The 27,906-nt window shown below is 37.9% G+C and overlaps 1 protein-coding gene across 1 annotated transcript; it reads right to left on the bottom strand.

The window, feature by feature from the left end:
• Window positions 1-1,025: 1,025 nt before the first annotated feature.
• Window positions 1,026-20,799, bottom strand: LOC108671366 (serine/threonine-protein kinase PRP4 homolog). The gene is made up of 17 exons (XM_018158897.2): window positions 20,683-20,799; window positions 15,734-15,922; window positions 13,829-14,321; window positions 13,418-13,597; window positions 12,620-13,017; window positions 9,358-9,565; window positions 8,771-8,952; window positions 8,294-8,486; window positions 7,736-7,824; window positions 6,971-7,546; window positions 6,694-6,810; window positions 6,196-6,349; window positions 5,135-5,272; window positions 4,602-4,716; window positions 4,183-4,289; window positions 3,702-3,833; window positions 1,026-3,391 (listed from the first exon to the last, which is right to left on the bottom strand). Exons 1-17 carry the CDS (start codon window positions 20,685-20,687, stop codon window positions 3,188-3,190), a joined length of 3,480 nt encoding a protein of 1,159 aa, XP_018014386.1. The 5' UTR covers window positions 20,688-20,799; the 3' UTR covers window positions 1,026-3,187.
• Window positions 20,800-27,906: the final 7,107 nt, after the last annotated feature.

Raw genomic sequence — 27,906 nt, 5'->3', positions numbered from 1 at the left:
AGCATGATGCAGCAATCAGCCCAAGCATGATCCAGCAATCAGCCCAAGCATGATGCAGCAATCAGCCCAAGCTCATGATGCAGCCATCAGCCCAAGCATGATGCAGCAATCAGCTTAAGCATGATGCAGCATGCAGGTACCCAACAGTAGCAAGGGAGGGCGGAGCGTCTCTTGCTCAGCACTGAGAGGAAGCGCGTGATGCAAGTATAATTGCGGACAGCGCTGCTGCTGCTGCTGCTCCGGCGCGCCCGGGAGCTCGCTAGCGCGGCTGCTGCAGCTGCATCCTGCCTCGACAGCGCCGATAAAGGGCCAGGAGTCACAGCGCTATGCGGCGGGCGGGGAAGGGACATTTTCCGTTCCAGACAGGGATACGTGCAGTCAAAATGACGACGGGATATAGCTATCTCAGGCGCCATTATGTTGAAAGTTACGTTCAAGGAGAATCCATTTTCTAAGATATGAACGATATCAAAGATTCAAGAGAGTAAAAAGGGATAGTTTCATCCGTAATGAGGTAAGCGCCGGCACTTAGTAATATATATAACAAGCTTTTTTAGGACTTGATCTATGAGTTTAATTTACGGCAATGCGATAAATTTGTGATGGCGAAAGCAACTTCATACATTGTGGTTTAAACAAGTAGCAATAATTACTTTGTAATGCCCATTAGAAGCAATACCCAATACTGCAATTTTTTAAAAAGCTATTAAATAAAATGGCATTCAGGCAAAGGTATTGAAATTTACCAAGCTCCTTTAAGCAATACAAAATCGCAGTCAATTGAGGTGATAGCCAAATGTGATGTTTAACTGTTACGAGTAAAAAATGTCTAAAAAATGAACGACGCAAGACGGCTGTTATCAAATAGCTAAGTTTCCCGCCTAAAAAACTTTTACATTTCATGGAGCTGCTAACAAAAGAAAATAAGCATAACAAAGAATGGTAAGCTCATTAAACAAATAAAAAGTGCATGGCTTGGCACTGCAGTTGCTCATGATCGAGGTAAGGAGAATAAAAAGCAAAGATGCTGATGGAGTAGATGGTTTACTTACAGAGTGTGTGGTTAACTTGCACACATCAGAGGACCTCGGATACAGCAACAGACCAAATTAATCATTTGAGCTCATGATTACGTATTTTTTACTTAAAAGTTTCAATATCAGATCCTAATAGAGAAGAATTATATTTTGTACATGCATGCACATAGCTTCAACCGAGTTCAGTAATAAGATGTAATACAATATCAGAAGTGTTTTTGGACGAATCATTAACTCGAAGCCACCGGTTTTTTAAGCAAAGCATCACCGCAAGCCAAAAAGAGCACATGTGACATTTCATAAAAAAGATCATTTAATTGAATTCGAAAAAAAAACTCGATGAAATTGAAAAAAAACTGCCCCATGAAAAGAAGCAAAAAAAAAGCTCGAATTTTCAGAACTTTTATCAAACATATATCACTAATGACTTATTAACACAAAACTTTAGTCAATCCTCCAGGTTAACAACGTTCACTCGAAATGCACACATTAAACTGTCCTGCCTCCAAGATTAAAGTTAAATTATTTGACGTCTGAGCGAAGTTTGGATGAAAAGTCGGCTTTATGAATAAGTTGTGAACAAGATTCACATTAAGAAATGTGATTTAACGGTGTAATTACGACACACACCATAAAAAATCCTCAATTGTTTCGAATTTTTGGACAAAATACCAAATAAATACTCAGTTTCGACTCGATTGTTCCATTCAATTGACTTAAACAAAATTATATACTATAGAAGATAAATTTTCGCGTTGCAAGATTCGCGCTGGACTGAAAAAGCGATCTTTTCAATTCCGCATACGGCTTATCCTGGCCAATATTTTAACAAAGCTTAATTTATACATCCATCAGAAGGCTCATGTGATACCTACATTGACGACACAATTTGTGTGCATACTTCAATAGGTTTTGGCAGCAATATTAAGAAAAATAAAAAGGAGGGATATTATCACCGTCTCCCATAAGCTCAGCTCAAGGTCACTCGGAATAGCCAGCTCAGTAATACGAGCGATTTAAATACAGGGAGCCGCTGAGTGCAAGCACAGAGTTAGACTCCGACGCCCATCGAGAGATTCTCAAACGGAATAAATTTAGGGAGATCAAATGCAATAAACTGACAGATGCGAACGAAATTTGATTGGCTGCTACACAGAATTATGGTTGATACATACGAGTTATTCGCAGCTACTGGATCGCGGATAGCACGACTCTCTTTTATTTCCTAATTGAATTCTTACCATGAACAATAAATTTTCGTTCTTTAGTAAGGCCCGACCACGAGGGCATTTTTTTGACATTTAATTCGGACACTAATAGTAAGCTCCAATACCAACATATATAAGCGTAAAGTAAAATAACACGAACTTAAAAAGGGTTCTAAATTAAATTGATTTCAAAATGAATGAGCTCAATGAAGGGAAATTCCCAGCAAGCAAGACAAAAAAAAAAAAAAAAAAAAAAAAAGCCCAAATTTGCCGGCATATTTTCATAGGACAGAATTTCAATTTTTCGTGTGAATCGTTTACGTCGTTTCAATCATTTTAAGTAACGAGGTGTGAAGCTAAATTTCTATTACTCAACTGGATTCGATTATCGTCACTTAGCGTCTGTAATTATTACAATACGTAAATACAACACAAGAATAATACTTTAATTACCACTCCAGTGTCGTCAATATTAAAATAAATTTAGTTCTTTCTGAAACCGCACTAAGATGTCAGAAAATTTTCAGACTATTGGAAGCCTTGACGAAAAGAACTGGTGGTGCAAATTACAACGTGAACTACACATTATTTCCGTATTATTATTTTATTACATGCTGGAAAAGCAAATCTCGATTTTAGTGGGTAGGTCTGCAAGAAATGTTGCAAACCTATGTTCTAAAACGTACATTATCTACATTCTTTTGTTTGAAGAAGCCAGCTACATCGGATTTAACTTATACGATTGCCGCAGTTGTCTCTGAGCTGGATCGTTCAACACGAGTGTGAACGTTGCTCAATCTTAAAATGTCAAGAAGGGGTGAAGCAAATGGTTTTGCATGGTGAAGACGCGAGTAAGACATAAATTAATCGTGATTTCTAAATTGAATGTCTGTGGCTAGATTTACAAAAGAAAACTTTGAGATATACTAATTACAATAGCATTTAAATTTTTTCACGGATGAAGGGATGAGTTAGGCAATGATCTATAGTTGCTCGCTTGGTAGGGTCGAGCATGAGGCATTTGTCGAGGATGTCTTTGAGCTGGCACACCTTGCGCGCCTGGTCTTCAGGGAGGTTTGTATCACCCAGAAGCTCGGGGAGAAGTTGACGCGTCGGATTTATTGTAGCAAGTACGACCTCTTTCTCCTGTATTGTGATAGAAAAAATACATTTAACCGACATCAAACAATTACATCTAGCTATGTAATCTGCGCAGTATCGGATTCGAACGTGAATTAATTTGTTGATAATTCCAAGCAGGTATTAAATAACTTAACAGATAATTGTAAACGGTTGGAAATACAATTTATAAATAATACAAGTAATTCATTTTGGATTACTAGAAAAAAGGTATATCTTAATTTTCACTTGAAGACCAACAAATTAAGGGAGATTCCTAAAAACAACGAAATTAATATAAGATTTATACACAATTGGCATTGGGAAGTTCACTTACACGCTCGGTGACCCGGTCCACATCGCGGTAGCGGAAGCTGCAGACGTTATCGAAGTGCTGGTCTTTGAACGCGCCTTTACGGATGAGTTTATTAGGCATCTTGCCCTTCAGGTCCATGAATAACTTAAGCATCTGGTCAAAAAAAAAAAAATAAAATAATACTGAAAACAGGCAAGGGTAGATAAATGCTAAATAGGTATGATAAAAAAAAATACCGGAGTCATTTTAGTGTCCAATACGGACTAATGTAGCAATAAAACTCGTGTCAAGGAAACTTGGGATGCGACTGAGCATCAAGTTACAAGGGGAAAGGCTCTTTAAGTATTCTTGTTGACGGATAATTTCAAGAATTCAAGAAAATTAAAATTTCAAATGAAAATTTCTGTGCAGCATGATATAGATTGGATTGATATAGAACAAATTTGCTTGATAACCTACAATTGGATTGAGGTTCAAGCATCATCTTCAATAGAAGCCTCACCTGATTGTTAGTTTTACCCGGGAACATAATTTTGCCCGTGTACAGCTCGAAGATTGTGCAAGCTGCCGACCACAAGTCGATGCCAAACTCGTACGCTATACCGAGGACTGCAGAAGAATTACATTGTGATTAGATTGAGTAGCATAAGAGATACATTTCACATTGTGAAGTATCATAATAGAAATTATTTTTCACATTGGTTTTAATCTATCAAAATGTTTATTCTAAATGCACGTATTAACAATAAACAAGATTTTAGTAGTTATCGGATCGGAAGAAGAAAAAAAATGTGTTAACCAATAAAATTAACAAAAAAAATCCGATTGTACTGGATTGAATTCCTGAAGCAAAACGTAAAAAATGAGGATCTTATGCATTTATTTGATACCAAGCTAAGTAACAAAAACCAAAATACTTACTAATTTCAGGAGCGCGGTAGAATCGAGCCACAAGATACGGAGTCACTTCATTCTCGGTCACTTTGGAAGATGAACCGAAATCACAGAGCTTCAGCACCAGCTTCTTTTCATTGACCTGCGAGTTAGAGTGCAAGATATGATACATCTAGGAAGAAGACAATTGAAATTAAATTCTAAATTTGTCAGTCAAACGTACAAACAATTCGAAATATAGTCTACCAAAGTACGAGACAAAACTGCTTATTGCTCCTCAATGAGCGCTAATGAATGACAGGACCCTAGTCAGCAGTTGTTGGCAGCAATAGGGTCATCAAAATTCTAGACAAATCGGATTTTCTTACAGATAAAACGTTAAATAATGAAAAAAAAGAATATACTCCCCCCCAAGAAGACAAGATTTAAAAAAACGATAGCACGTGTTCAGTGTTCACGTGTCATCATACAATGCCGTTTTTCGAACCATTGAAAAAAACACGCACAATGTACTAAAATAACTGCAACAAAATATTGTCAAAGTATAGAATACAACTGACAAGAATGTTATCTGGTTTGATGTCGGCGTGGATGATGTTACACTTGCGCAGCAGCTTGAGGGCGCAGAACAGTTGGTGGCTGTATGAGCGCACGGCCTTTATGTGCAGGCCGACGTCTTTGCCGTACTTCTTCAGAACCTGTGAGTATTTCAATTACCAGATTTAGATCAGGTACACTAAAGCATCATGGTATATTATTTAGAAAAAATGGGAGTTTATGTAACTATAGAGAAAAATATATACAAATTTGTTAACACGAAAATCTCTGATTGATAAACGTGACTTTAAACGGCATAAAGTTCATTAAACCCTATATTCATTAGACTATCAAAAATTATTTTCTAATACATAAATGTTTAAGTAGTAGTAGTAGTAGGGAGAGGTTTCTAGCGCTTCAGATCAGTGTCGTCTATTTCGCGCCGAAGGTCCAATATTCGTTTTGCAGGGTCGGCAGGCTTCTTCGTTGGTTTCAGGCTCGTAGCCTGATCCATCTGGTCTAGGGTGTATGCTTCTTTATTTCCAAGGCGCAGGTTCTATCCGTTAGTGAGCTGTACTCGGCGAAGGTAGAGTGGAGGTTCACCGCTTTCTGCATATAAACTGAGGACAGGTGATGTTCTAAAGGCTCCGGTGCATATTCGTATAGCTGAATGATGGACGGAGTCCAGTGCGGATAGTGTTGCTTTATTGGCGTATTGGTATATAATGCAGCCGTAGTCTAACTTAGATCTGATTGTGGCTCTGTAGAGGCGTAACAGGGTTAGTCTGTCGGCTCCCCCATAAATGTTTAATATTAGAAAAAAATGCTCCCAGAATTAGTTGAAGCGAGCTGATGCGAACACCAGAAGCTGAACAACTCAGCGAGCCTATTTTTTACTCTCTCGTCTCGGCTACTTCTACGGTCGTCAATGTTATTCGTACCTAGTGATTGGGAACCGATAAGTCCCGCCAGTGACGAAAGAATTAAAGCTTCTGCAAGCAAGCATATTTTATTAAATATGTGTGCAAAATTTATAAACTCAGTAACAAATCATTATTAATCTATGGGCCTATTAGGGACTCACCTCTCTCAGCGACATGGAAAGAGGTTCAAAAACGAGACACAAGTGGTTTTTGTGGAAGAAGTTCCGGAAAAGCCGCAGACAGTGATACTTGTCTTCTGGATCAGCGTCGTTAAGGCTCTTCAGAATATTCAACTCCCGCTTGCCCGTCTTGTGCCTGAAGAAATATATTTTGGTGAAAAAAAAGCAATTGACAGACAGTTGCGAATCAACTTTAACAAAGTTTTTTTTTTTCAAGACTAACATTTGAGTTTGAAATAAATGATCATTTTTCATTGAGGAAAAAATCTATGGAAGTGAACATTTATCAATGATTGTGATAACGAAATTTTATGCAGTGTAATTTTAACTTCTGAATTCTCACTAGTACCGCAGATCTTAAGGTAAGAAATAAAAAATATATATACCCTAGGAAGTATAATTACTGCAATACTAATATGTATATAAAAGAAGCCTCATCGTCTTTAGTAATATGTGAGAAGATTTTCGCCATTGCCGCACATGATCTCGTTGTTCCTGATGATCTTGATGGCGACGTCCTGACCGCCGCGTGCGCCGTCACGTGCGCGCACCACGTTAGAGAACACACCCTGGCCCGTGTAGCCGTACACTGTGTACCTAAATAAAACACCAACATTTGTACACTTCCAATAGACATTCAATAATAACGAAAACTAAAAAAATAAGTTTTTTACACGTATTTGCAGTCACAACGTTAAATAAAAATCGAATACAAGTGTTGGGCATGAAGAGATTACGTGAGCCAGAGTTCACTTACCGATGGTCGAGGACTTCGCCAATTCTGACCCTGTAATATCCTTCAGCATCATCCCAGTTATCTAACAGGTTGGGATTTTCAAGTTTACCCGCAACAGAAGCGCTTGTTTTGTCTACAATGAAATTGTCGCCGAACATATCATTCTCGCAGAACATGTCTGAACTCTTCTGTAACTTCTCTTGTTTGTGATCATCAGCGCGGGCTTTGTCTGAAGTGACGCCATTGGTGTGCTCGGTTTGAGCGTTTGAATCATTGAGAGGTGACCGGCGAGTGTCCCAACGCGAACGTTTTTCTACTTTACGCACAGTGGGCTCACCAGTGCCTTTAGGAGCTTCTGAAATATTTTGCTCCACCAACGAGATATCCTTTTCTCCCCTAGCACGCGCTTCACTCTTTTCTGGAGTTTTGCTGGAAGTTGAGCTGCTAGAACTGCTACTGCTGCTGCTGCTGCTTCTGCTGCTCCGGGATGAAGATCTCGAGCTTCTCTTGCTAGAAGTCGTGCAATCTGCTACCTCCGGAGTGGAAGGTCTTAAGTCTTCTTTTCCATTTGTGACGAGGTCAGTCGTAGCTTCCGGCCTAAACAAAACAGAATAAAAAATAATTGCTGATGCTAAAAATTTCAATTACCCATTCGAAGTATTTGAATAGCATGGAACAACATTGCCTTTTCACCTTACCAAGTTGGATGCCCAGATAAAATTACAACCAGCGAAACAAAAGTAGTAGGTGCATATGAAATTGACTCGTAGAAGCCTCAAAACTTACCGTTCAGGCTGGGGCTGTGCAGGGGCTGGAGACACGGGCGCTGTGTTGGAAGGAGTGTTACTGGCCGATCCTTTCTCGAGGCCGAGGTTCTGTCACACATCAATCAGAATTCAGACATGCACGTTAGCTATGGTCCAGAGCATTTCAAATTCGTGCATCACATCCTTTATAAGATGACAAACAGAGGCCAATGTAATTTCTCATAGATAATTGCTAAGCTAGCAAAGGGCTGGTTTCATTGTTTAAATAACTTACAGAATAGACTTCCCAAAAAATACTAGAAACCCTATGCTCGTTTCCGATTAGAGTGAATACGAACCGATTACACACTTATTAGCTAATTCAAAGAATGCATTCAAAAGATAAAAAAAAGACAATTTTTTAGAATAAATAAATATACTGTTAAGCACAGACGAACAGACGAAAGTGAGCCGAACACCTAATTAGCAATATTTTTGTTACCTGCATGGCACATGTGAATTAGTAGGAGTGAACCCTGAAAATTTTCTTATTTTGTTCATGACGTAAGCATGAGAAATAATAAGTGAGATCACAAACCTTATAGAGCGCTTCACGTCTCTTCCTCATCCTCTCGATTTTCTGCTCCTCGGTTTCCTCTTCATCGTCTTCATCGAAGCTTATGTCGGCCACCTCAGATTCCGATGAAGACTCTTTTGTTTTGCCAAAGATCGCTTCTTTCTGTCGCTCACGCTCTCGATCTATTTCGTGGCTTCGGGGAATTTCACTCAACCTGGTGAATGAAAAATCATCAATGTTAGGAGATAACGCCTATTGCGAGGTCAAAACCCTTATACATTTTGCTGTTAACACAAAGAGAACTAAGACAACAAGGCTTAATAGTACAGAATCAAAATTTTCAAGCAAAACAGAAAAAAGTCACTAATAAAAATTAATAAGATCAAGGATGAGCTTAATAGACAAAATTAAAACAAGCTAGCGTAGATTGTTTAGTCTTAAGCTACCGGATACTGAACCCAAGTAAATAATAACAGATTTAACATGCCGACATCTTACCCTTCGCCCTCGCGCGAGCGGTCGCGAGATCGCCGTCCCCGCTTAGCGCGATCTTCATCGAACTGCTTGGCGCGCTCCTCCCGCCGCTTGTCGCGCTCACGACGCTCTTCCATACGCCGCTGCCACTCCTTCTTGCGCCGCTCCTCGCGCTCCAAGAACTCGCGGTGGCGAGCTTCACGCTCCTGAACACAAGGTTGATATGTTTGATCATTACTTTTTTTTTAAATATTAGGATAAAGCTACAGTATTTTACATGGTTTTATGAGTGGCGAAGACGTGAAAGAGAATTACAATTTCTAAGAAAAAACGCACATGAACACTCAATAAAATCCATGCCATGGAATGACATGGATTTGACTATTAATGACTATTACAACATGAAAAGCAATGATCATTTTATTCAAAAAGGTAACGACACAAAAGGCTTGAACTAAAACATATATCTAACAATTTATAATCATTGAATAGGTCAAGAACACGGTTAAATTTACATAATTCTCATCAAATTCATGTGGCAAAGGCTAGTTAAATATGAGTAGTAGCATAAGCATAAACCAGTAAACTCTACACCAAAATTTGCAGCGCACCTTCTCTCTTCTCTCAATTTCTTCCTTCTTTCTCTTCTCCTCGCGCTCTTCACGTTCCTTCCTCTCCTGCTCTCGCTTCTCCCTCTCTTCGCGCCGCTTTCTGTCTCGCTCGTCCCTGTCTTTGCGGGAACTGCGGTCGCTCCTCGAGGATTTGTCCCGCCGGCCGTCGCCACGTCGCGCCCTCTTGTCTCTGTCGGCGCTCGTCGACCTGTCAGAACAATGAACAAAACCGGCCTGCGCCTCAGTCATGGCCACCCAAGAAAAAACCTGCGAGTTGCAGTGCCAACTAAACTTGCACAAAATTATGATAATGAATATAAAAACAAAACTGAAAGCATAAATTCTTTTTTTTTAATTTCAGTGGTTTTCTTGCAGTCTTAACCAAGTTATAAATGGCATGGCATTCCGAATAGATGGAAAAACAATCTAGCTTTCATTTACATACAATCAACTCTGAGAAAAATACACGTAATATAAAGCTACATGGCACAAGAAATAGAACCGACGCAGCACTAGGGGCACACTCATGTGTGACCTTCTACTTTGATGTGTTCACCACACCAAGATTGATGTCAAGTCTGGATAGCCTTAATATATGAAATTTGTTAATATGTAGTTAAGTAACAATGAGACACAGATAAATTATTTACACAAGAACATATTCTTATGAGAGGCAACATACAAAGAAGGCAAAGAGAATGAGAACATATCTATTGCTGAACTGCTCCTGCAGCAGCTTTCGTGCGACATCGACCACGACTTTCATCGCAATCAAAACCGCGGCTTACAATCAAAAACGTAATGGTCATAACTAAATTTTCATGAAGCCACGATGAGTTTAAGAAAATTTAAAGTGACATTATATTTTTAGGCTGAACCTAAAATGCTAATGACGCTTTTGATACCTATTGATATTTCAATAACTCTATGAATGCGAGATGAAACTGAAAGTATACAATGCACTGATTGTCGTAATCAGCAATGATAGCTGGACCTCTGGCAATAAGGATGCACGCAAGTTACCCCCTGACGCCGATGAAAGCTAGCTGGTGGAGCAGCAGTGCAACAGATGCGTTCTTCATCTCTCATAAGCCCGTGTATTCTGAAACTGGAAGCGAACAAACTCTAATGTTCTGGCATTCAAATAAACTCACTCGGTCTAAAAAACAAAAGACTCATTTGACCGTAAAATTCGTCCAATTCATGTAAACTTGTATTCATGAAAACTTGTAAAATTCATGTATAAGTGCTATTCAACGTGCATGCGATAGGAAACTCCTTGAGGTATATCTCCCATCATGAGGGTTTCGCAGACGCTAGCGAGAACACTTTTAGAGCAGGGGCATACAGATCTACCATAAATGTGGGGATAAAGCTTAATTAACAAGTCTATCATCATTTTATCTTGTCCAGTTATGCAATAACACCTATAGCTGAAGAATGGCGCTGTCACTGATTGCATAATGAATACCTCATCTTAATCGAAATTAATTCCCCAACTGAAGTATTGCAAAACTGCCCAACTCAAGTAGTGTGAAAGTCACTTTATCATCTCCCGCTATAAAATCTTCTATGGTGAGTGGCAAACAAACTAATCGAAAATTGGAGAAAATTATATCTATCGATTTCAGACCATCAGCGCATGGTTGATTGCATAAAATGGTCATTACAGTGAATTGACTCGTAGATTGTCATCACAAAATTCCCACATTATACACGCGGGATAAATTTGATTTGATAAAGTAGTAGTAGCAGATTTACTAGCGCTTCAGATATTGATTTGATAAGTGCAATAAATAAGTTTAATAGGGGCATAAACTTGAGCTACAACGAAGGCAAACCCTGGAAGTTGCAGATACAAGTGGAAGTTGTGAGTGAGCTGACAACAAGTAACGCAGCCATCAGGAGATCGGTGCTACTTACGGCAGGACTGTGCTCACAGCAGGCACATTCGCCTCCAATGCGCCTGCAAACAGTGAAGCACACAGCCAGTCAAACGTACTCTCGAGCTTCTAAGCCTCCTCGTACATTATAAAACCTCAAAAACTCAAAGCGAGGTGACAAAAATTTCATTTCAAACAGCTTTCAATCAAACGGGTGAAATTAAGTTTTAAATTACAATATCAATAGAAGTGAACATGTATTCGTTCCTTTGATAAAAAATTATTGACTTTTACTGAGTATTATATGAAGTCTAGTCACATCCATTGAGGCTCAGATGTACGAAGAGGCGATAGCGCTATCAATACCAATACAGAACACATATTCATAAGATACTCGAATCGAATTGAAAATAGAAGCGTTATCATTCAGCTACCTGATTTTAAACTGAGATGACAAATATATTGAACTATAGACTACTTCAAGATGGAAGGATTAGTAGTACCGTATGCAAATGAATCGGTTTTTGTAAGTTATAAGGTGAAGATAGATGTTGCAAATGAACTAAGGTAATTTACGAGATTAACGCAAGGATTTCAAGTCATTAACAAATTATTACTGACTACAAAACTATCGGAAACGGCCGCTAAATGCATGGTGCACCTTGCCTTCATCAAGTCTCTACATGAAAGAGTTCGAGTTCTAACTGTTAACAGGAATATTAACTGTTACGAGAGACACAGAGATCAAACGGGATAGTACTTTAACCTCAATGTCTGAAGAAAAAATATGACACTTATATCACGATTAAGGCTTGAACTAATTAGGCAGGCTTATATTATTCAGAATGGTTTCTTAATGCCCTACCAACTGTTAATTGAAATAGCTAATCACATATATAATGAAATCAACGACTTTATTATGATTGCTGATACAAATGATCAATGGAATGCCGACGAGGAGCTAAGTACCCTGATGACAGCCAAGAAAAGTTGTGAACCGTGGAAGGCATCAAGTTGTACTCCATAGGCAGCAGCGATGGTCTCAGAGGCTGGAATGCCAACTGGTCGAGTAGATCTTCTCTGATACAGAGTCCGGGCCTCATCCAAACGTCCTTAAGGGGCTAGGAACCTTCCAGCTAAACAAGTGTCAGTATCATGGTAGGAAAAACTAACTCTGCAGAAATATGATCAACTACTAATGCATCTTAGCAAGCAAGAAAATTCCTTGTTTCTTACCAAACGATGAAAATAATCTGCAAGAAAATTATCAGTAATTGAAATTTTATCACTTCAAATGTACTCACAATCGCCTCCAGTTTCAGAATACACGCTGCAATAACCTGTGAAAGCAAGGCAGGTTAGGTGAAAAGAGTAAATACCTGCTTCTTTTTCGCTTCTTTGATCTCTTGTCTTCCTTCTTCTTTTTCTTAGCAAGCTCCTCTTCTTCGTCAGAGTCCAAGATCGTAACAACTTTAGGTTCTTCCTTCTCCACTTTTTTATCCTGTCTTTTGTCAGGTCTCGCGCTTCGCTCTGGTACAGCAGAAACTTGAACCCTCTCTTGCTCTACTTTGTTTCTGAGCTCTTTGAGTTTCTTCTGGAGGTCCATGCTTGCCTCAAGCTCAGCTTCGAGCATCAGTTCAGCGTCGTTGGTTTCTTCTTCTTCATGTTGCAGTGGAGGCTGGTCCATGGCCAGGGGAGGAGGAGGTGTGTGGGTAGAAGTGTCAGAGTCCTCGCCACCTTCTGACATGTAGGCACCAAGCACCGCTTGTAGGGCAGCCTACAACAAAATAACACACAATACATTGCAATACAAATATAAGTTAGAATACATTTAACATTATAAATGAGCTGTCTATACAGTCTAATGATATAATCAAGATACAAACATCAATATACTATCAATAAACCTGATTTGGTATAGCCTTAATTATTTTAAATTTTTAGAAAATAAAAATGTAACAAAACTTTAAACTAAAAACAAATGCAAAATCTAACAGCTAAATATTAACTTGAAAACTCAAACACTGAACTTGAACCCGAGCTGATAAAAAAATGTTTACATGGAAACCAGCAAAGAAAATAATTCATTTCAAGTACATTATTCTCAAGCAATAGGATTAACTGAAATTTATGCCTCAAAATCTGAATGTTGAACAATTTTCTTTCAAAAAACTTGCCTTTTGTTTCATCAAGTCTTCAAGGTTGATGTCATCAATAGGCATCATGTCTGATGAGTTGAGATCAATATCCTCAGGTGGAGGGATGCTGCTGCAACGAGTCATCATGGCCGATGAAATATTTGAGTCGGAATCAATGTTCTGCAGCATTGGACTGGAGTCATTGAGACTCGGCAACCCCTGTTGGAAGACAATAGTCATGATAAGAGTGCAGCAGAGCATTGACAATAATGTTAAACTCATATTATAGATTTGTGATATAGTACTACGATTCAGATCTTGATGGAATTTGTTTTTATGTAAGCACCTATTCCCTCATCAAATAGGTTGGGAAAATGAACTAAGTAGTAAATAGTAGGTATAGGAAATATTTAATTCCCATCTTACTTCAAAATGGTAGAAGAAAAATACCTGTCTAGAAACTTTTTCATTCATGACGTTGATGGTGAGGGAATGGAGGTCTCCATTCTTGCTAATCTGTACACCTCGCCCATCATGCTGTGCAACGACATGAGAATCGTTGGAGTTGTCCTCTACGCCCCAACCTCCTTTCATAGTAAACTCCTTAACTGGAGTTCTGTCAGCCGTCTTTGCAGAGCCAGCAGCTTGTACCGAGCCTTCCAACAAATCATCAACCAAGTCAAGATCATCATCACTGTCATCATCTGATAAAGCAGCAGCAGCAGCAGCTACTAAAGCTGCAGCTGACTGCTGCACCTTGCTCAGTGTGGAACTCTTGTTGTTCATCTCAGGCACAGATGATCTGTGACGTGCTGCAGTGGCACCATCAGCCACGCTCTCCGCAGCATGGCCATCAGCTCCCTCATCATCTGACTCCTCAGTTGAACTGCTGCTGCTGCCACTGTGGCGATGACGTGACCGACTCTTGTGCTTGTGTGACTTCCTGTTTAGTTTTCAAAACAACTTAGTATTCAGAAATAGATGATTATTAGTGAATAAATTACAAGCATGCAAAGTAATTATTGAGTCAAAGGGGGCTCGCCTCATAAGTAACTTCTAATTTAACAGACAAATCTTTTTGAAACTTGGTACACATATGTAAAATATTATAAGAAAAACATTTTGTAGGTCATATGATTTGTTTATTAAAAATAAAAGAAAACTTGAAATGCATAGAAAGAGGCAAAAAGGAGGACTTTATTATACTTATCTCCTCTTTCACTTTATAAACTACAGTATCAAGAGACATACCATTCAATTTGCAAATAGGTAGAATATATATATCGAGTGGCTCTAGGAGCACTTTTTCCAATTTTTATGCGCAACCTTTTCCATTTCCCTCTATTTTTAAAAATCAAATCAGGAAAAAGGGCTTCTGGAGTTGCTAAGTAGGTATTTGCTTTACAAATCAAATGTTGTAGCTTGAAAATTAGAGAAGATAGATTTTAAAGGAGGCAAAGAATGGCACTTCGAATTGCTCAGGAGAGCCACATCAGTGAAATTGATGACAAAAATAATTAAAGGCTAAAGCATTTGCTTGAAGACGTATCACCAGCTTTCCCATTGTTTATTTCTTGTTTTGAGGGTACTATTACTATGTGCCACATGACTTGTAGTCAGTCAGTTCAACAAAATAATAAGCTAGCTGCAAGAAATACTATTTTTTTAAAAGAATTGTACAATAATGATAAAAAATGTTCATTAATATAAATAAATTTTGAAACTGCCTTGTGAAAAACTAAAGAATGCACATGCTAACCAGCTTGCATTGTTCAACACAACTTTTCCACAACTTCAAAAGAAAAGCTCAAAACCAGCTTGATTAATGCAAATAATAATCTATAAATACAATTTTTCTAAAAAAATGCTGTGAAATGAAAAATTTTCATTTTATATAAATTTGATACTGCCTCACACAAGAAATAAAGCATGCACATATGTGCAGTTTGCTGCATTTGATGCATCTTTTCTGCAGCTACAAAATAAGTTCAAAACCAAAATGACAAATTTTATGTTTTTTTTTTTGACAAAGACCCTCTTTAATCTTTAAGGTGCATTGTACAAGAGAGAATTAAAATTCATTCACACATATTCAATTCTATAATTTGACTAAAATGATGTATTTTGAATGATGCCAGTTCTACAGAACCAACATTACTAATTATATCATTTTGGTAAATTTTCTCTGCCATTTGATAGAGAGTTGCAGCCATCACAGAACATAATTCCTAAATAATATGTGGTATAGAGCACTGGCATTAGAAAGAAAGCAGTTTTGGGAAAATTCCTTATCAAAACAGAAAATATAAGTATATAACTCCTTATCAAAACAGAAGATATGTAACACACACTAACTTCTCTTTACGACTTGATGACTTGTGTCTATAATGCTTCCGCTTGTGTGAATGACGTCTATGGTGTCTGTGATGTTTCTTTTTATGCTTGTGTCTGCTGGCAGAAGAAGAATGACGGCTGGCCACAGTGCCCACTACGCCAATTTCTTCAATATCTGATGCACTTGACACATCTGAGAGGTCATCAGCACTGCAAACAAACACAAAATTAACAGGTTAAACATCACTCATTGCATGAAATATGAAGGTTAATTTAGTAAGCGTTAATTTAGTAAGGTAATTATTGCAATTTTTTCACAGTGTTAAATTTTATATCTGTGCAAGAATAAAAGTGGTTGTGTCACTGTCACACTACCGGTACGTATTACAATAATAGTGTGCAAACTAGGACATTTCAGAAATGTAATGCAGCAATCATCATGTGTTTTAAGGTGAGATTTGGAGTTGACCGTAGAAGACAGTATTTTGATGAAAATTATTTGCTGTACTATAATAAGTACAGTTAGGTGTTGGAAGGCTATTACCAGGGTTGGCAATGATTAAATCAAAATGATTAAATCATGTGATTAAATCACTTGATTTTTTTATAAAAAAATCATGATTTTTTTGATTTTTTTATATATTTAAAAATATTGAGTGGCAGTCTTTAATTTATATTGAGGTACCCGGTATTGTTATTCATGGTTTAGTATAAATGTACTATGAATGACAAATTGGTAGGTATATAAACTTGTTGCCTTTAGTGTGTATAAGGTTCCAATAAATGGAATGTTTTTGGTACAGAGGCATCTAGTGTCGCAATACATTGTATGTAGCTAGCAGCTTAGCTAATTCTTATATGGCTATAAGTAGTCTAACTAGTTGACTATTTGTTATACCGGTATATTGATTACAATATACAATTTAAATGTGTTAGCTAGCTTATACAGGGTGCGGCAGAAATGATTGAACAGTTTTGATTCAAAATAAAAGAGTAATGGAGGTACATAAAGAAGAAAGTTTATTTTAATCATGATTAGCATAACATACCATTCAAAATACTTATGTTTTGAAAAAAAAAATCAGGAAAATGGGGTTTGTTAGCTGCATCACACTGTTGGAGTCGTTCTCGGAAGTTTCCTACAGCACGTTCACACATATGGCGAGGTATGGCCACAACCTCTGCTGCAATAATCTGTCCCCTTAGCTGTGGTAGGGTGTGAGGGCGACTTCTGAACACCCTTTCTTTTAGATGTCCCAAAGAAAGAAATCGCAAATGCTCAAATCAGGTGACCTTGCAGGCCACTGTAAATCACCCCTCAGAGTCTGGGAACATACATTTCAAAACATTGAGTGACCTTCGGGCTGTGTGAGCTGTAGCCCCATCCTGCTGGAACCACACGTCTCCCAATGCTTCATTTTCAACAATGTTTTCCATCATGGGCTGCAAGAAATTTGGCAACATTGCAGCATAGCAATTGGAATTCACTGTCATGGTTACTCCCTCCTCTGAGAACGACTCCAACAGTGTGTTGCAGCTAACAGCCCCCATCTTCCAGATATTGTTTTCAAAACATAAGTATTCTAAATGGTATGTTATGCTAACCTCTAGGAAAATAAACTTTCTTCTTTATGGCCCTCCATTGCTCTTTTATTTTACCTCAAAACTGCTCAGTCAGTTCTGCTCCACCCTGTATATTGAGAGGTTGAGATTGTATATTGACCTTTTTGGCAATTGGAAAGATTTTCCACCCTAATACGATTATTCTAATTAAAACTAGAAACAAAACAATTACAATTACAAGACTATATATAAAATAATTAAATGCAGTGAATGGATATAAAATATTTGAATTGTGCACATGTTTATCTCAAACAGTGTTAGCTTTTCTCATAACTTAAATCTCGTTTCAAGTCATATGCGGTTTGTTTGGTTATTGTCCAGTTTATGTTTAGTTTTGGTTTATTGGTCTGAATTAAATGGGAACAGTGCAGTCAGTCACTCATTCACTACTAGTCAGTGTGTATAGAAGGTAGAGTCTGGTAGATTTATAGGACATATAACTAGTAGATCTATTGATAGTGCTGTGCACTGTGCTATCAGCTACTTATCTGTTATGTGACTCTTCAATGTTTAGAAGATCTGCTTTCCTGAAATGTTTTTGTATATTGAAGCCAGTTAAATGGTCAATATATAGTTCGTTACCTTGCTCCATACAAACTTTACAAAGCTAATGAATAGACTTATCAATAATTGTTTACCCAAAAATCCCTAAGTGGTAAACAAAACCTTGGCCTGTTGGCCATTATTGAAGGCAATAAGTGCCATTTTTAGCCATCCATTATGATCCACATACTGTTATTGTCAGTAGGCTAATTTCAACATAAAAAATAACACTTCAAAAAGACAAAAAAGGTGAAAAAATCAAAAAAATCAAATAAATCAAAAAAATCATGAAAAAATCAAAAAAATCATTGATTTTTTATTTTTTTGATTTTTTTTTTAAATCAGAAAAAATCGCCAACCCTGGCTATTACCAATGAAGTGGAACTTGTGGAAGTCTTTTAGGTTGGAAATGAATTGCATGCAATGGGGAAAGCTGATAGCTTAAGTGGTAAAATGGAAGTTTGTCTTCTGTTCACAATGTGTATGCAGTAACAAGGGAAAAACATTGGATCATAAATCTTCAATTATATGAATAAAATATGAGTTTAAAAATTAATTTTTGAAGACAACACTTCTAAGGAGGCCAGTGTCTCCAATGCTCCTAACGTACAATAAATTTCCTGTTTTATTTTCAAATGTTCAATATGAATTATTTTTTAATTTTTTCAATATTAATTTTTTCCAAATCTTAAATTATTTATTCTGTCAATTGATTCAAGCATGGTCTCCAACTTTACACTAGTGTGTAAAATTTCAGATTGATTGAAAAAATTGTGGTTGGCACTTTGCAAATATGTCATTTCATAAAATTTTCCACTTCTGCAATCTGCATTACTTTAACGTTCTCGGTAAAATATCTTGCAGAATGTTGTCATTCTAATGTAAACAAGTCAATCTAAATGTTTTGTTGATTGCACATACAGCAATCCCTTGATTAACGCGGTTAATAAATCCCCGAGTTTTACCGTGTTAAGCAAAACCGCGCTAATCAAACTTAAAAATATATGGGAATACATGTAATTACTCTCGGTAGAAGCTTTTATTTTCTGTGTGACGAATTCGTCACACCAGGGCTTAAAGGGCTAGAGCACCGGCATGGCGCACTTACCGGCGAACGTTGCCGAACTCAATCATTCGAGTTATGAACGAGACAAGGCGCGGTTAAACCGACTCTGTAGTCAGCATGAGTGCCTACTGAACGGGACCTTATTTAAAGAACAAAACCGTGCTAATCAAGGGATTGCTGTAGTTGCAGTCACGTCAGACTGCATTAACTTGCCTTGTAAATGGCTTTTTACTGCCAAGATATGGAATTCACAGCTCAAAGAAATGGAATGATGGCTGGTGCATCTATAAAAGAACGGCTCAAAAAATTTAATTGCAGCTCGTCAAGTAGGCCTAGATAAATTCCATGGCTGGTCAGGTAGAACTTTAGAAGTGTTTTAAATAATGATTACAAGCTTTCTAGCAGACAGACAAACAAATAAGCAACACAAACTCACAAAGTGAAGTTAAAGAGAATTCAGAAGTGTTGTGTTGTAAAACTGTAGAGGCTAGGGTAAACGCGGTATATTCGGACATCGTGGGTAATTCCGACACTTCTCAACTTTTTCCTTTATATTAAGCTTTGCCTTAGTTCCATGCATTCGTTGATGGTTGAAATAGTGACATCATACTATTGTGCGCCATACTATTACCAAAACACTAGGTCTGGGCCGTCTGGCGGGAAAATGTCAAGATCCAAAGAGAGACAGTGCACGTCAGCCAGTGAGAACATCAAAAAACGTGTCAAAGTTGATAGTTGACCTTGCTCTACCAAATAGTGATAAACTGTTTGTGTTGTGTAGAAAGAATATTATGGTTTGAGACTTTTAAATAAGTCTGTGAATATATTAGGTGTATATATATATTATTTAAGTATACTTGTATTTGTTGATTTCAAGTCATAAATAAATTAATGGATGATCTAGTTAAGAGACGGTTATAGACATATAAAAACTAATTCCAACACAGCTTGGAATTAGACACACACAGCTCATTCCAAGCTGTGTGCAAAAATTAAAATTTTACTTATTAAAAGCTTAATAGCTCTTGATTAAAAGCTTAAATAAGTAGTGTTCAACATTCAATAGTGTTCTAATTCCAATTTCCAAGCTGTGTCATATTCCAATGCAGCTCACACAGCGATCGGAATTTGAACACAAGTGTCAGAATTACGAATTAGTAGAGTTTGAAGCGCGGCCGGAATTAGTCTCACAAAATGCCAAATTTAGTCACACACAGGTCACAGTGTTGCACTATGTCGGAATATATAGATTTGGTAGGTTTGCATTCTAAAGGCTTTTAAATAAATATGGCAACATTTTGTAATGTTTTATTGTTGCTGGCGCATAGTGCGGTGTTCGAGAGTGACATAAAGCAAACAGAACTTGAGTTGCGCATACGGTGATTTTTTTATAGCCATTCATTTTTAGCTACGTCCTCAAAGTGTCGGAATATACCGCATTTACCCTACGTCCTTAATGTGTCAGAATATACTGCATTTACCCTACTTAACCATGAAAATTTCACAGACTTACAGACTCTGAAAAACAACATTTTTCACTTTATTATCTTATATCTTTTGAAGAATTGCAAAAAAGATTATGTCTACATGCAAATTTTGAAAAATTCTGTAGCCTGATTGGCAATGAATATGGTAATCATACTAGCCTAACTAGGCTAATAATGGACAAAGATTTAAAAGTTACGAAACTTTTACAGCCTAATAGCAGATAGCCTAGGCCCTAGCTTTCCTGACTTACCTCATTTTGAAATTTTTTACTGCTGTAATGCTGTTGGATGCTGGTTACTGAATACTTACTGATGTATACAATGAATGAAAATACAATACAATACTAAATTGTATTTTTCAAGCCATATATAAATATTCTGAAATGATAGTCATTAGTCAATTTAAGCAGTAAGCACTATTTAAAAAGTTAATATTGTAGTTTATAGTAAATGAGCAATATGATTTTGAAGATTGATTTTTCTAAATTTCAGCAAGGATTCCAATTCAAGTCTCTAATAGGACAATATCCAATTTTGTGGGATTCTCAGCAATCAGCATAACCAATCTGTCAATCTGAAACCTTGGTTGGTAAATTTTGGTGCACATCTGCATCATGTTTTAAAAGCCTTCTTAAGGTCTTATTATGAATCTAAGCCTTGAGCACTTCACTGAGTTCACTGAGCCTTCATTCTAGGCAATTTTAGAAATTAGAATAAATAGTAAATGCAATAACTTAAAGCCATAGTATAGGTATGTGCACAAAGTACGGCGGTACGCACAAATGTAAACAATGCGGGCAAAATGGCGGACAGCCACTTTTTGCATCGGCGCGCGTAAGGTATTTAATTTTGAAAGTTCCACCCAAATGTTTGCTTAATTTGATTGACTTGTGTTTGGATTTTGGAAACGAACTAAAAAAACTTGAACTTTGATGACACCATTTTTTTTTTTTTCGAAAAATGTCTATCAAGTACCTGCTTAGGCTCTTAGCTGGGGTGTGCAAGGGGTAACATTTGTGATAGAAATAAACATTGATATTGTATTTTGAAATTAATGAAAGACAATTTGAAATCAAGATTATAGTTTTCAGAGCATGCTCTCAAAATTTCAGAGCTCAGCAGCCATTCTGAGTTTCTGATAGTTTTTCTACCATGTCCTGTTGCGCAGTTTACGTTCAGTTCAGTCATGAGCCAGTGAGGTACCGTACGCTGGTCCTGAACTACTGCCGAGACTGAGACATGAGATGAGACATGAGACAAGACATGAGGGGACATGAGATGATGCATGAGACAAGCTACAAGACAAGACATGAGATGAGATGTGAGATGCGAGACGAGATCATCAAGATGTGAGATGAGACGCGAGACGAGATGTGAGATGAGACGCAAGACAAGACATGAGACGAGGAGATGAGATATGAGAGTGATTGATGAGACAAAACGTGAGATTGGACATGATACGAGGCATGAGACGAGATGTGAGATGAGATGCAACTCAGTGCAAGACAAGACCCCCACCCACGTCCCCACCCACCTGCAGTCCACTATGCAGAGAGTGATAAAGATTTGAAAGATATTCGGAGACGAATTAGCAGACAAATTTACTTCTTCGAAGATCTTGCCGACGCCATTTACCAATCTTACCGAAGCTTCGGCGAGTCAGCCAACCTTCCAGAAGCTTCGGCGATGCTGCCAACGATGCTTTCTGTGAGGCGACGTTTTCCGCACAAGCAGAACGGAAGAAAAACGAAAGAAAGAAATGCCAATGAGCTGCCTCAGCTCAGCCTGCAGGATGTGGCATCCAGCTGACCAATGTAGCGTACAGCTCCAAGTGATCGGTTAGTACTTTGTTGACTGTTAAAGGGGAAGCAACTTGCTTGCTGCTTAAGAAACCTAAGAAGGCACTGCTGGTTTGAAAAATTAAACATTAATGCATTATCTGTTAGGTGTTTGTTGTATATAAAGAATATAATGTACATAGACTTAAGGTTATCTCATTATTAACGACTAGTCACTAGTGTTTTCATTGTTAAGTTATCGAACTACTGAAGAAACCTATCGACTGCATAAATCCTATCGACTGTCGACTGGCATGCGGTTGTTCAACGACCAGATGACCTTGAGATAAATTTTACAACGACTCTTGTGCCACACTATGAGACCTGGATGTTGTTGAAACAATTTGAAAATCTTACTTATTGATAACTTTTGATTTTCCGGTTTGTCGGATGAGACTGTACAGCTGCAGCACAATCTGCAAATGGTGGAATCGGTTGCAATGCGGAAGCCATATTGACTGCTGTAGTTCCTGGGGAGTGGAGGATATATTCTTTGAACTTTTAGCAGCTTCATTGTTGAAAAATTACTCGGCGACGTATCCTGAAGACTTTTGGCGGCGACGGCGAGAACTATCGAGTAATGCCGGCAACGTTGTTACCTGGAAACTCGTATCTTGGCGACGTTGCTTGCAGACTCTGCAATCTGCATAGTGGCCTGCAGTCAAAGTCTCAACCAAAATGTTTTATTCCTAGAATAGATAGCCTACAACATGTAACATGAGCTTTCCAATGGTACTAAAAACTTTGAAATTGGCTCATATGCAACCTACAAATGATAGTTTTTCCAAAAAAAGTGACAGAAGTTGGTCCATTTTTGGGGTGAAATTGAAAATAGGAAAAAATTCATAGTATCTTTTTCATTTTTCGACCTCCTACTTCACTCGTACTTATATATTTTTCTAATTTTTTTTCTCTTTTCAGTGGTGTAATTTTCATTACGATAAAGGGAAAAAAAATTCTTGTGCACATACCCTACCTAGGCCTACATAGTAGAAAATATTTTTCATTGTAACTTGAACGTGACTCATCCACTCGCAGACACTATAGTCTATAGAAAAAATTCAGTACTGGAAGTCTGGAACTACTACCTACAATATTTCATCGCCTACCATTTTCGTTGACAAAACCAAGTCTAAGAATCCTAGGACCTACGGAAGCGGGAAGTGGGATTATAATCTGTGTAGTGTGCTGTGTGTAGACGTTTAGGTATAGTAAATACACTTTTTCTTTATCTGCATTAACAGTACGTGCGCCAGGCATTTGTATCAGTTACTTTTTCCGGGTCATAATGGATTAAACATATATTTCAACACAAAAATTATAAGCTCAACACAGGTTTTAGATTAGAGAGAATTTCTGTAAAACTCATTTGAATTTTTTTATTTTCAATTTCGGGAAATATTTCACGTTCACTACAAATTTGACACTCGGCCGTAGAAGACAGTAGCTTCTACGTATAGCCGTATAACTCGTAAATCAAGACTTAATTGAAAATTTTGTATGAGTGAAACATAACCGTTAAGTGATTAGGAATTTGTATACAAAATTTCGCTCAAATCTGCTCATTAGTTCAATAACTAAGTAATGTTCACTGCAAATTTCGGCCCGTATAAGACTGAAACGAATGTGAAAAAATAGTCACCATTAGGTCGTCCTGAATGCATGCGAATAGGCCGGAAGGCCGGTCGCAAATGTGTCCGAGAGGTAAAATTTAGAATCTGCAATTATTTTTTTTAGAGTATTTGGATTCGAATTTTCTTTCGAGCTTGCATATTGACCATGTAATTTAGCATGCATGTAGGAATGGGCCGAATGGCGCTGCAATAAAATTATTAAAACGTTAATTTGATGATTCATTTAAGACATGCATTAAAAACAAATAAATTAGAGGTAAAACTCTTAAGTAGATCATTGGTTGAAAGATCATTGGTTGGAAGAGTATGCTGTAGATCATTGTGCTGGAAGTAGATCATTGGTTGGAAGAGTATGCTGTATATCTGGATGGAATGGCATGGCAGCAATTTTCAGACGGGAATTTGGTCTAAATGTACGTACGTCTTTGCAAGTACGTAAATAGCAATTCGATTGGATTGAAAAAAATTGTGAATGGTGATATTTGAGTAATCTGTCTGAATAACAAAAGTCCAATCTTCGTATCCTTGCTGGAAATGTGTATAAAGTCTAGTGAGCTTGACAATTAACCAATTAAAATTTACTCACATCTTGAGAAATTCATAACATTCGAAACAGTGAACCAAAGTCTTAGCGTGAGTTACGAAATGTGGCCCTTTTTATGATGTCTTATTTGAATAAATTAACGTTCATTTTCTGTAAAGTTGACGTTATGTTGACAGAGTGGTTCAACATCAGACAAGGGCGTCATTGTTAATTAGGTTTTACATTAGGTTTTTAAAGACAAGTGGATCAAAGCTCCCCAAGACCCAAGTGTCTCGGCGGCCGTGTAAGTAGCGACGGGGTTTCGCCTTCAAGAAATTTGTGATTGGTATGCAATAGGAATGTAATTATGTAGGTAGGTGTGAAAAGATGAAAACATGAAGATTCCTGATTCGAGCCCGTGTTACCCCCAAGCTTCAGGTTTTATTCTTGAATTTGCTGGATACTTAGTTACATTGATTAAAACATTTAAAATATTTCAAAGTGAATTTGTATTACCCCCTCATCAAATGTTGGCATTCATGTTGTTGCTGAATGGATTATTTATTTCTTTTTATTTCATTGCTTCGGCATGTCAGAATTCTCTAATGCGTGTAAGTGCAACTTCGCCTTAATGTGTCTCAGGAGCTATTGACGACTCGTGGGAGGCAATATGAAATATTGCCTGGATCAAATCGGATCGTTATGGCTCGCTGCAGTCACTGCCGCTGCCGGTAATTATATATAGTTGCAAAGTAATTTGGCGTGCTTCTGTCGTGGAGGAGCGTCTGGCGCTATCACTGACGATGCTGACTTCAGATTTACGTATAACTCAATCGCTGTGCCATAATATAATAACCTAATCTAAAAAAGTCTACCCCAACCAAATCTATATTAATTTAAATTTTAAAAATGTATGGTTTGGATCTAAAACAAAGCCGAATAAAACAACTCTGGCTAAGCTAGCAACGGCCTATTTATACCAATGAGATCATTTCCAAATTTCATCCAGATCGGCTTAGAACTGACGAACTTGCGTAAAACGTGCGCTTTTTGTGAGCTATCGAGTGCGCCGGTGAGATCGAAGTAATGTCGATTTGATCTCGGCACCTGGCTCACTCTCCTACGCGGCCAATTTTGGAGTCGAAGGAATGTTATATGGAAAATTAATTTGCAAGGCGTCTCGAAGGGTCAAGTGCGATTGATTCGAGCTCTACTGGTAAGGCCAGTGAACGATAAAGCGGCTGTATCAAAAGCTGGCGTCAAAAGATTGACGCGCGCTTCAAACAACCTCATTCTGGGCTTCAATCTTTTAAAACCAACTCCTCACAGGAAATGTGATCAGTGCATAGTGCATACTTGCTGCTCGTCAATAATGGATGTTTATTGAGCTCCCGTGTTTGTTTTTACGATGTATGTGAAGGAGAGCTTACTAGAAAAATTAGGATTTCTCGCTAAATTGATGAGGCCTATCTAGCTTCGTCATTTGCCGAGTTTTCAAGGTGAGCGTATCTGTGCGCTCTTCTTTCTTTTAAGTAGGCGTTGCTTTGCCGCATTGACGATTTACCGATATCCGCATTGTGATTTTTACCTTGTCATTTGTCTTAGTTTCTAAAATAGTCGTAACAGCCTCCCCGATGACATCGTTGGAGCTCCAAGTATGAACGCGTTCAAGAACAGACTAGATAAAGCTATGGAAAAATATATGTTCAGATTTGAAATGCCTAGCTCCTTATCGAACCCAGTGGAAGTCTAGTAGCTACTTCAAACTATCGCCAGTCATGAAAAGATCCGATCAAATGATACGAGTTTAGATCTATGAACAAGGCACGAAAAGGAAAAGAATCGGCGACAGGCCACATCAGGCCTACATTTCAGCGCCGACATCATTATGTTATGTTATGAGCCGATATTTATGCTAGTCTTACTTTAGTCTGGTGGAGATTCATATTTTTCGATATGAACTAGATTTAACTTGACACAGAGAGCGGTAAGGTCTGACTTTTTTCCTGAAAATCTGAACTATTAACCAGCGATTTCATACTGCTACATAGCTAGTTATGTTAATGTCTATTTTCGTAACGTTAACGCCCTAGCGCGGCAGCACCTGCAGCCTGATGCTGACCGGCGCGGCCATACTTTCAAAACTCGCTTAGTGAACGTAAGTACTTACGCTCTATTTTCTTGTCTATGATTGGTGAATTTTGCTTGAAAGACCGTCAATGATTGGCGGATGAACTTACGATCACTTAACTTTTTTTGAAAGTATAGGCCATCATCAAATAGGTTTTGATTAAGGATTGACAATATTCCATGGAATATTGCTTACGACTTCAGAAGACTAAACCACATCCTCGAACAGCACATGGATAAAATGTTATTAACGGGTGCTAGCATGTTCTAAAATGTTATGCAAGTATTACACGGGACTCGTCGTACAGTGAACTTCAGCGTAATAGCTTATCTCGTTTTTTGTAGTGCTGGAGCATGGCTTCAAACACATTATTGACAACTATACATAAGATTAGACAGGAGCCTTTGTTGCGGGTGATTGACACATTTTCAATAGCATTGGAATGTTCTAAAGTGCTAACTCTCCAGCTGAAAGTAAATTTTGCATAGTGCTGAAGTAGAATAAATCCGTATTCGATTACAGATTACTTCAAGTATTCCAAGATATTATGTTGTGAAATGAAGATCTTTCCATTTATTGACACTAGAAGTAGAAATTCCATTGAATCCGAACATATAACGCATGAACTTCCAAGATATGGTTGAATACGATATATAGACGAAGATTTTTTGAAAACATGGCATGTTAGCAGCAGCATATACCGCCTCAATGACAGTTGATGCTATTGCGACTCCTAAACCTTGAAGATGTTGTGACGATTCGTGAAGAAACCGTTGAAGGTGTTTCGACAATTCCCAGACCTTTGATTCTGTTATGACGAATTTTGAACCGTTGATGCCCTGGCGACGACTCCTAAACTACTAATGCTGTTGCAAGGCCCAATAATCAGTGGGTTTCTTACCTAGAGCGAGTATCGATTTCAAGTGGAAAACTCGGTGTGACGTCGCTTGAATAATGGGAGACCTTTTCAAAATACAGCTGCCAACTTGGGTACAACTGAATTTTAGAACTTCCTCTTGCCTTTAAAACTCTCAAGCCGCAAATTAATCATGTCATGGATATTATGAAGCTATTTAAAAAAATTTATGTCTCATTAGCTCCAGGATTGTTTCACAGAGCTTAGTACGGAGCATAGTAAAAAAAAGTATAACTCAGTACCCACGGCAGTGAGTGACAGACGAAACCGTGAAGTCACGGACGTTCTCGTCGACGAAAACGTGAAGTCACGGACGGACAGACAGACGGACGGACAGACGGACATGGCGAGCACAATAGTGCATTTTTTTCCATAAATGAGAAAATGCGCTTAAAATACTCCGAAGGTAAAAAGACACAATAAAAGATGAATA

This window comes from Hyalella azteca, unplaced genomic scaffold, assembly GCF_000764305.2.
Source record: "Hyalella azteca isolate HAZT.00-mixed unplaced genomic scaffold, Hazt_2.0.2 contig10517, whole genome shotgun sequence".
In the NCBI taxonomy this organism is placed as follows: Eukaryota; Metazoa; Arthropoda; class Malacostraca; order Amphipoda; family Hyalellidae; genus Hyalella; species Hyalella azteca.
Note: the sequence above shows the minus strand (reverse complement) of the source record. Positions and strands in the feature narration are given on the sequence as shown.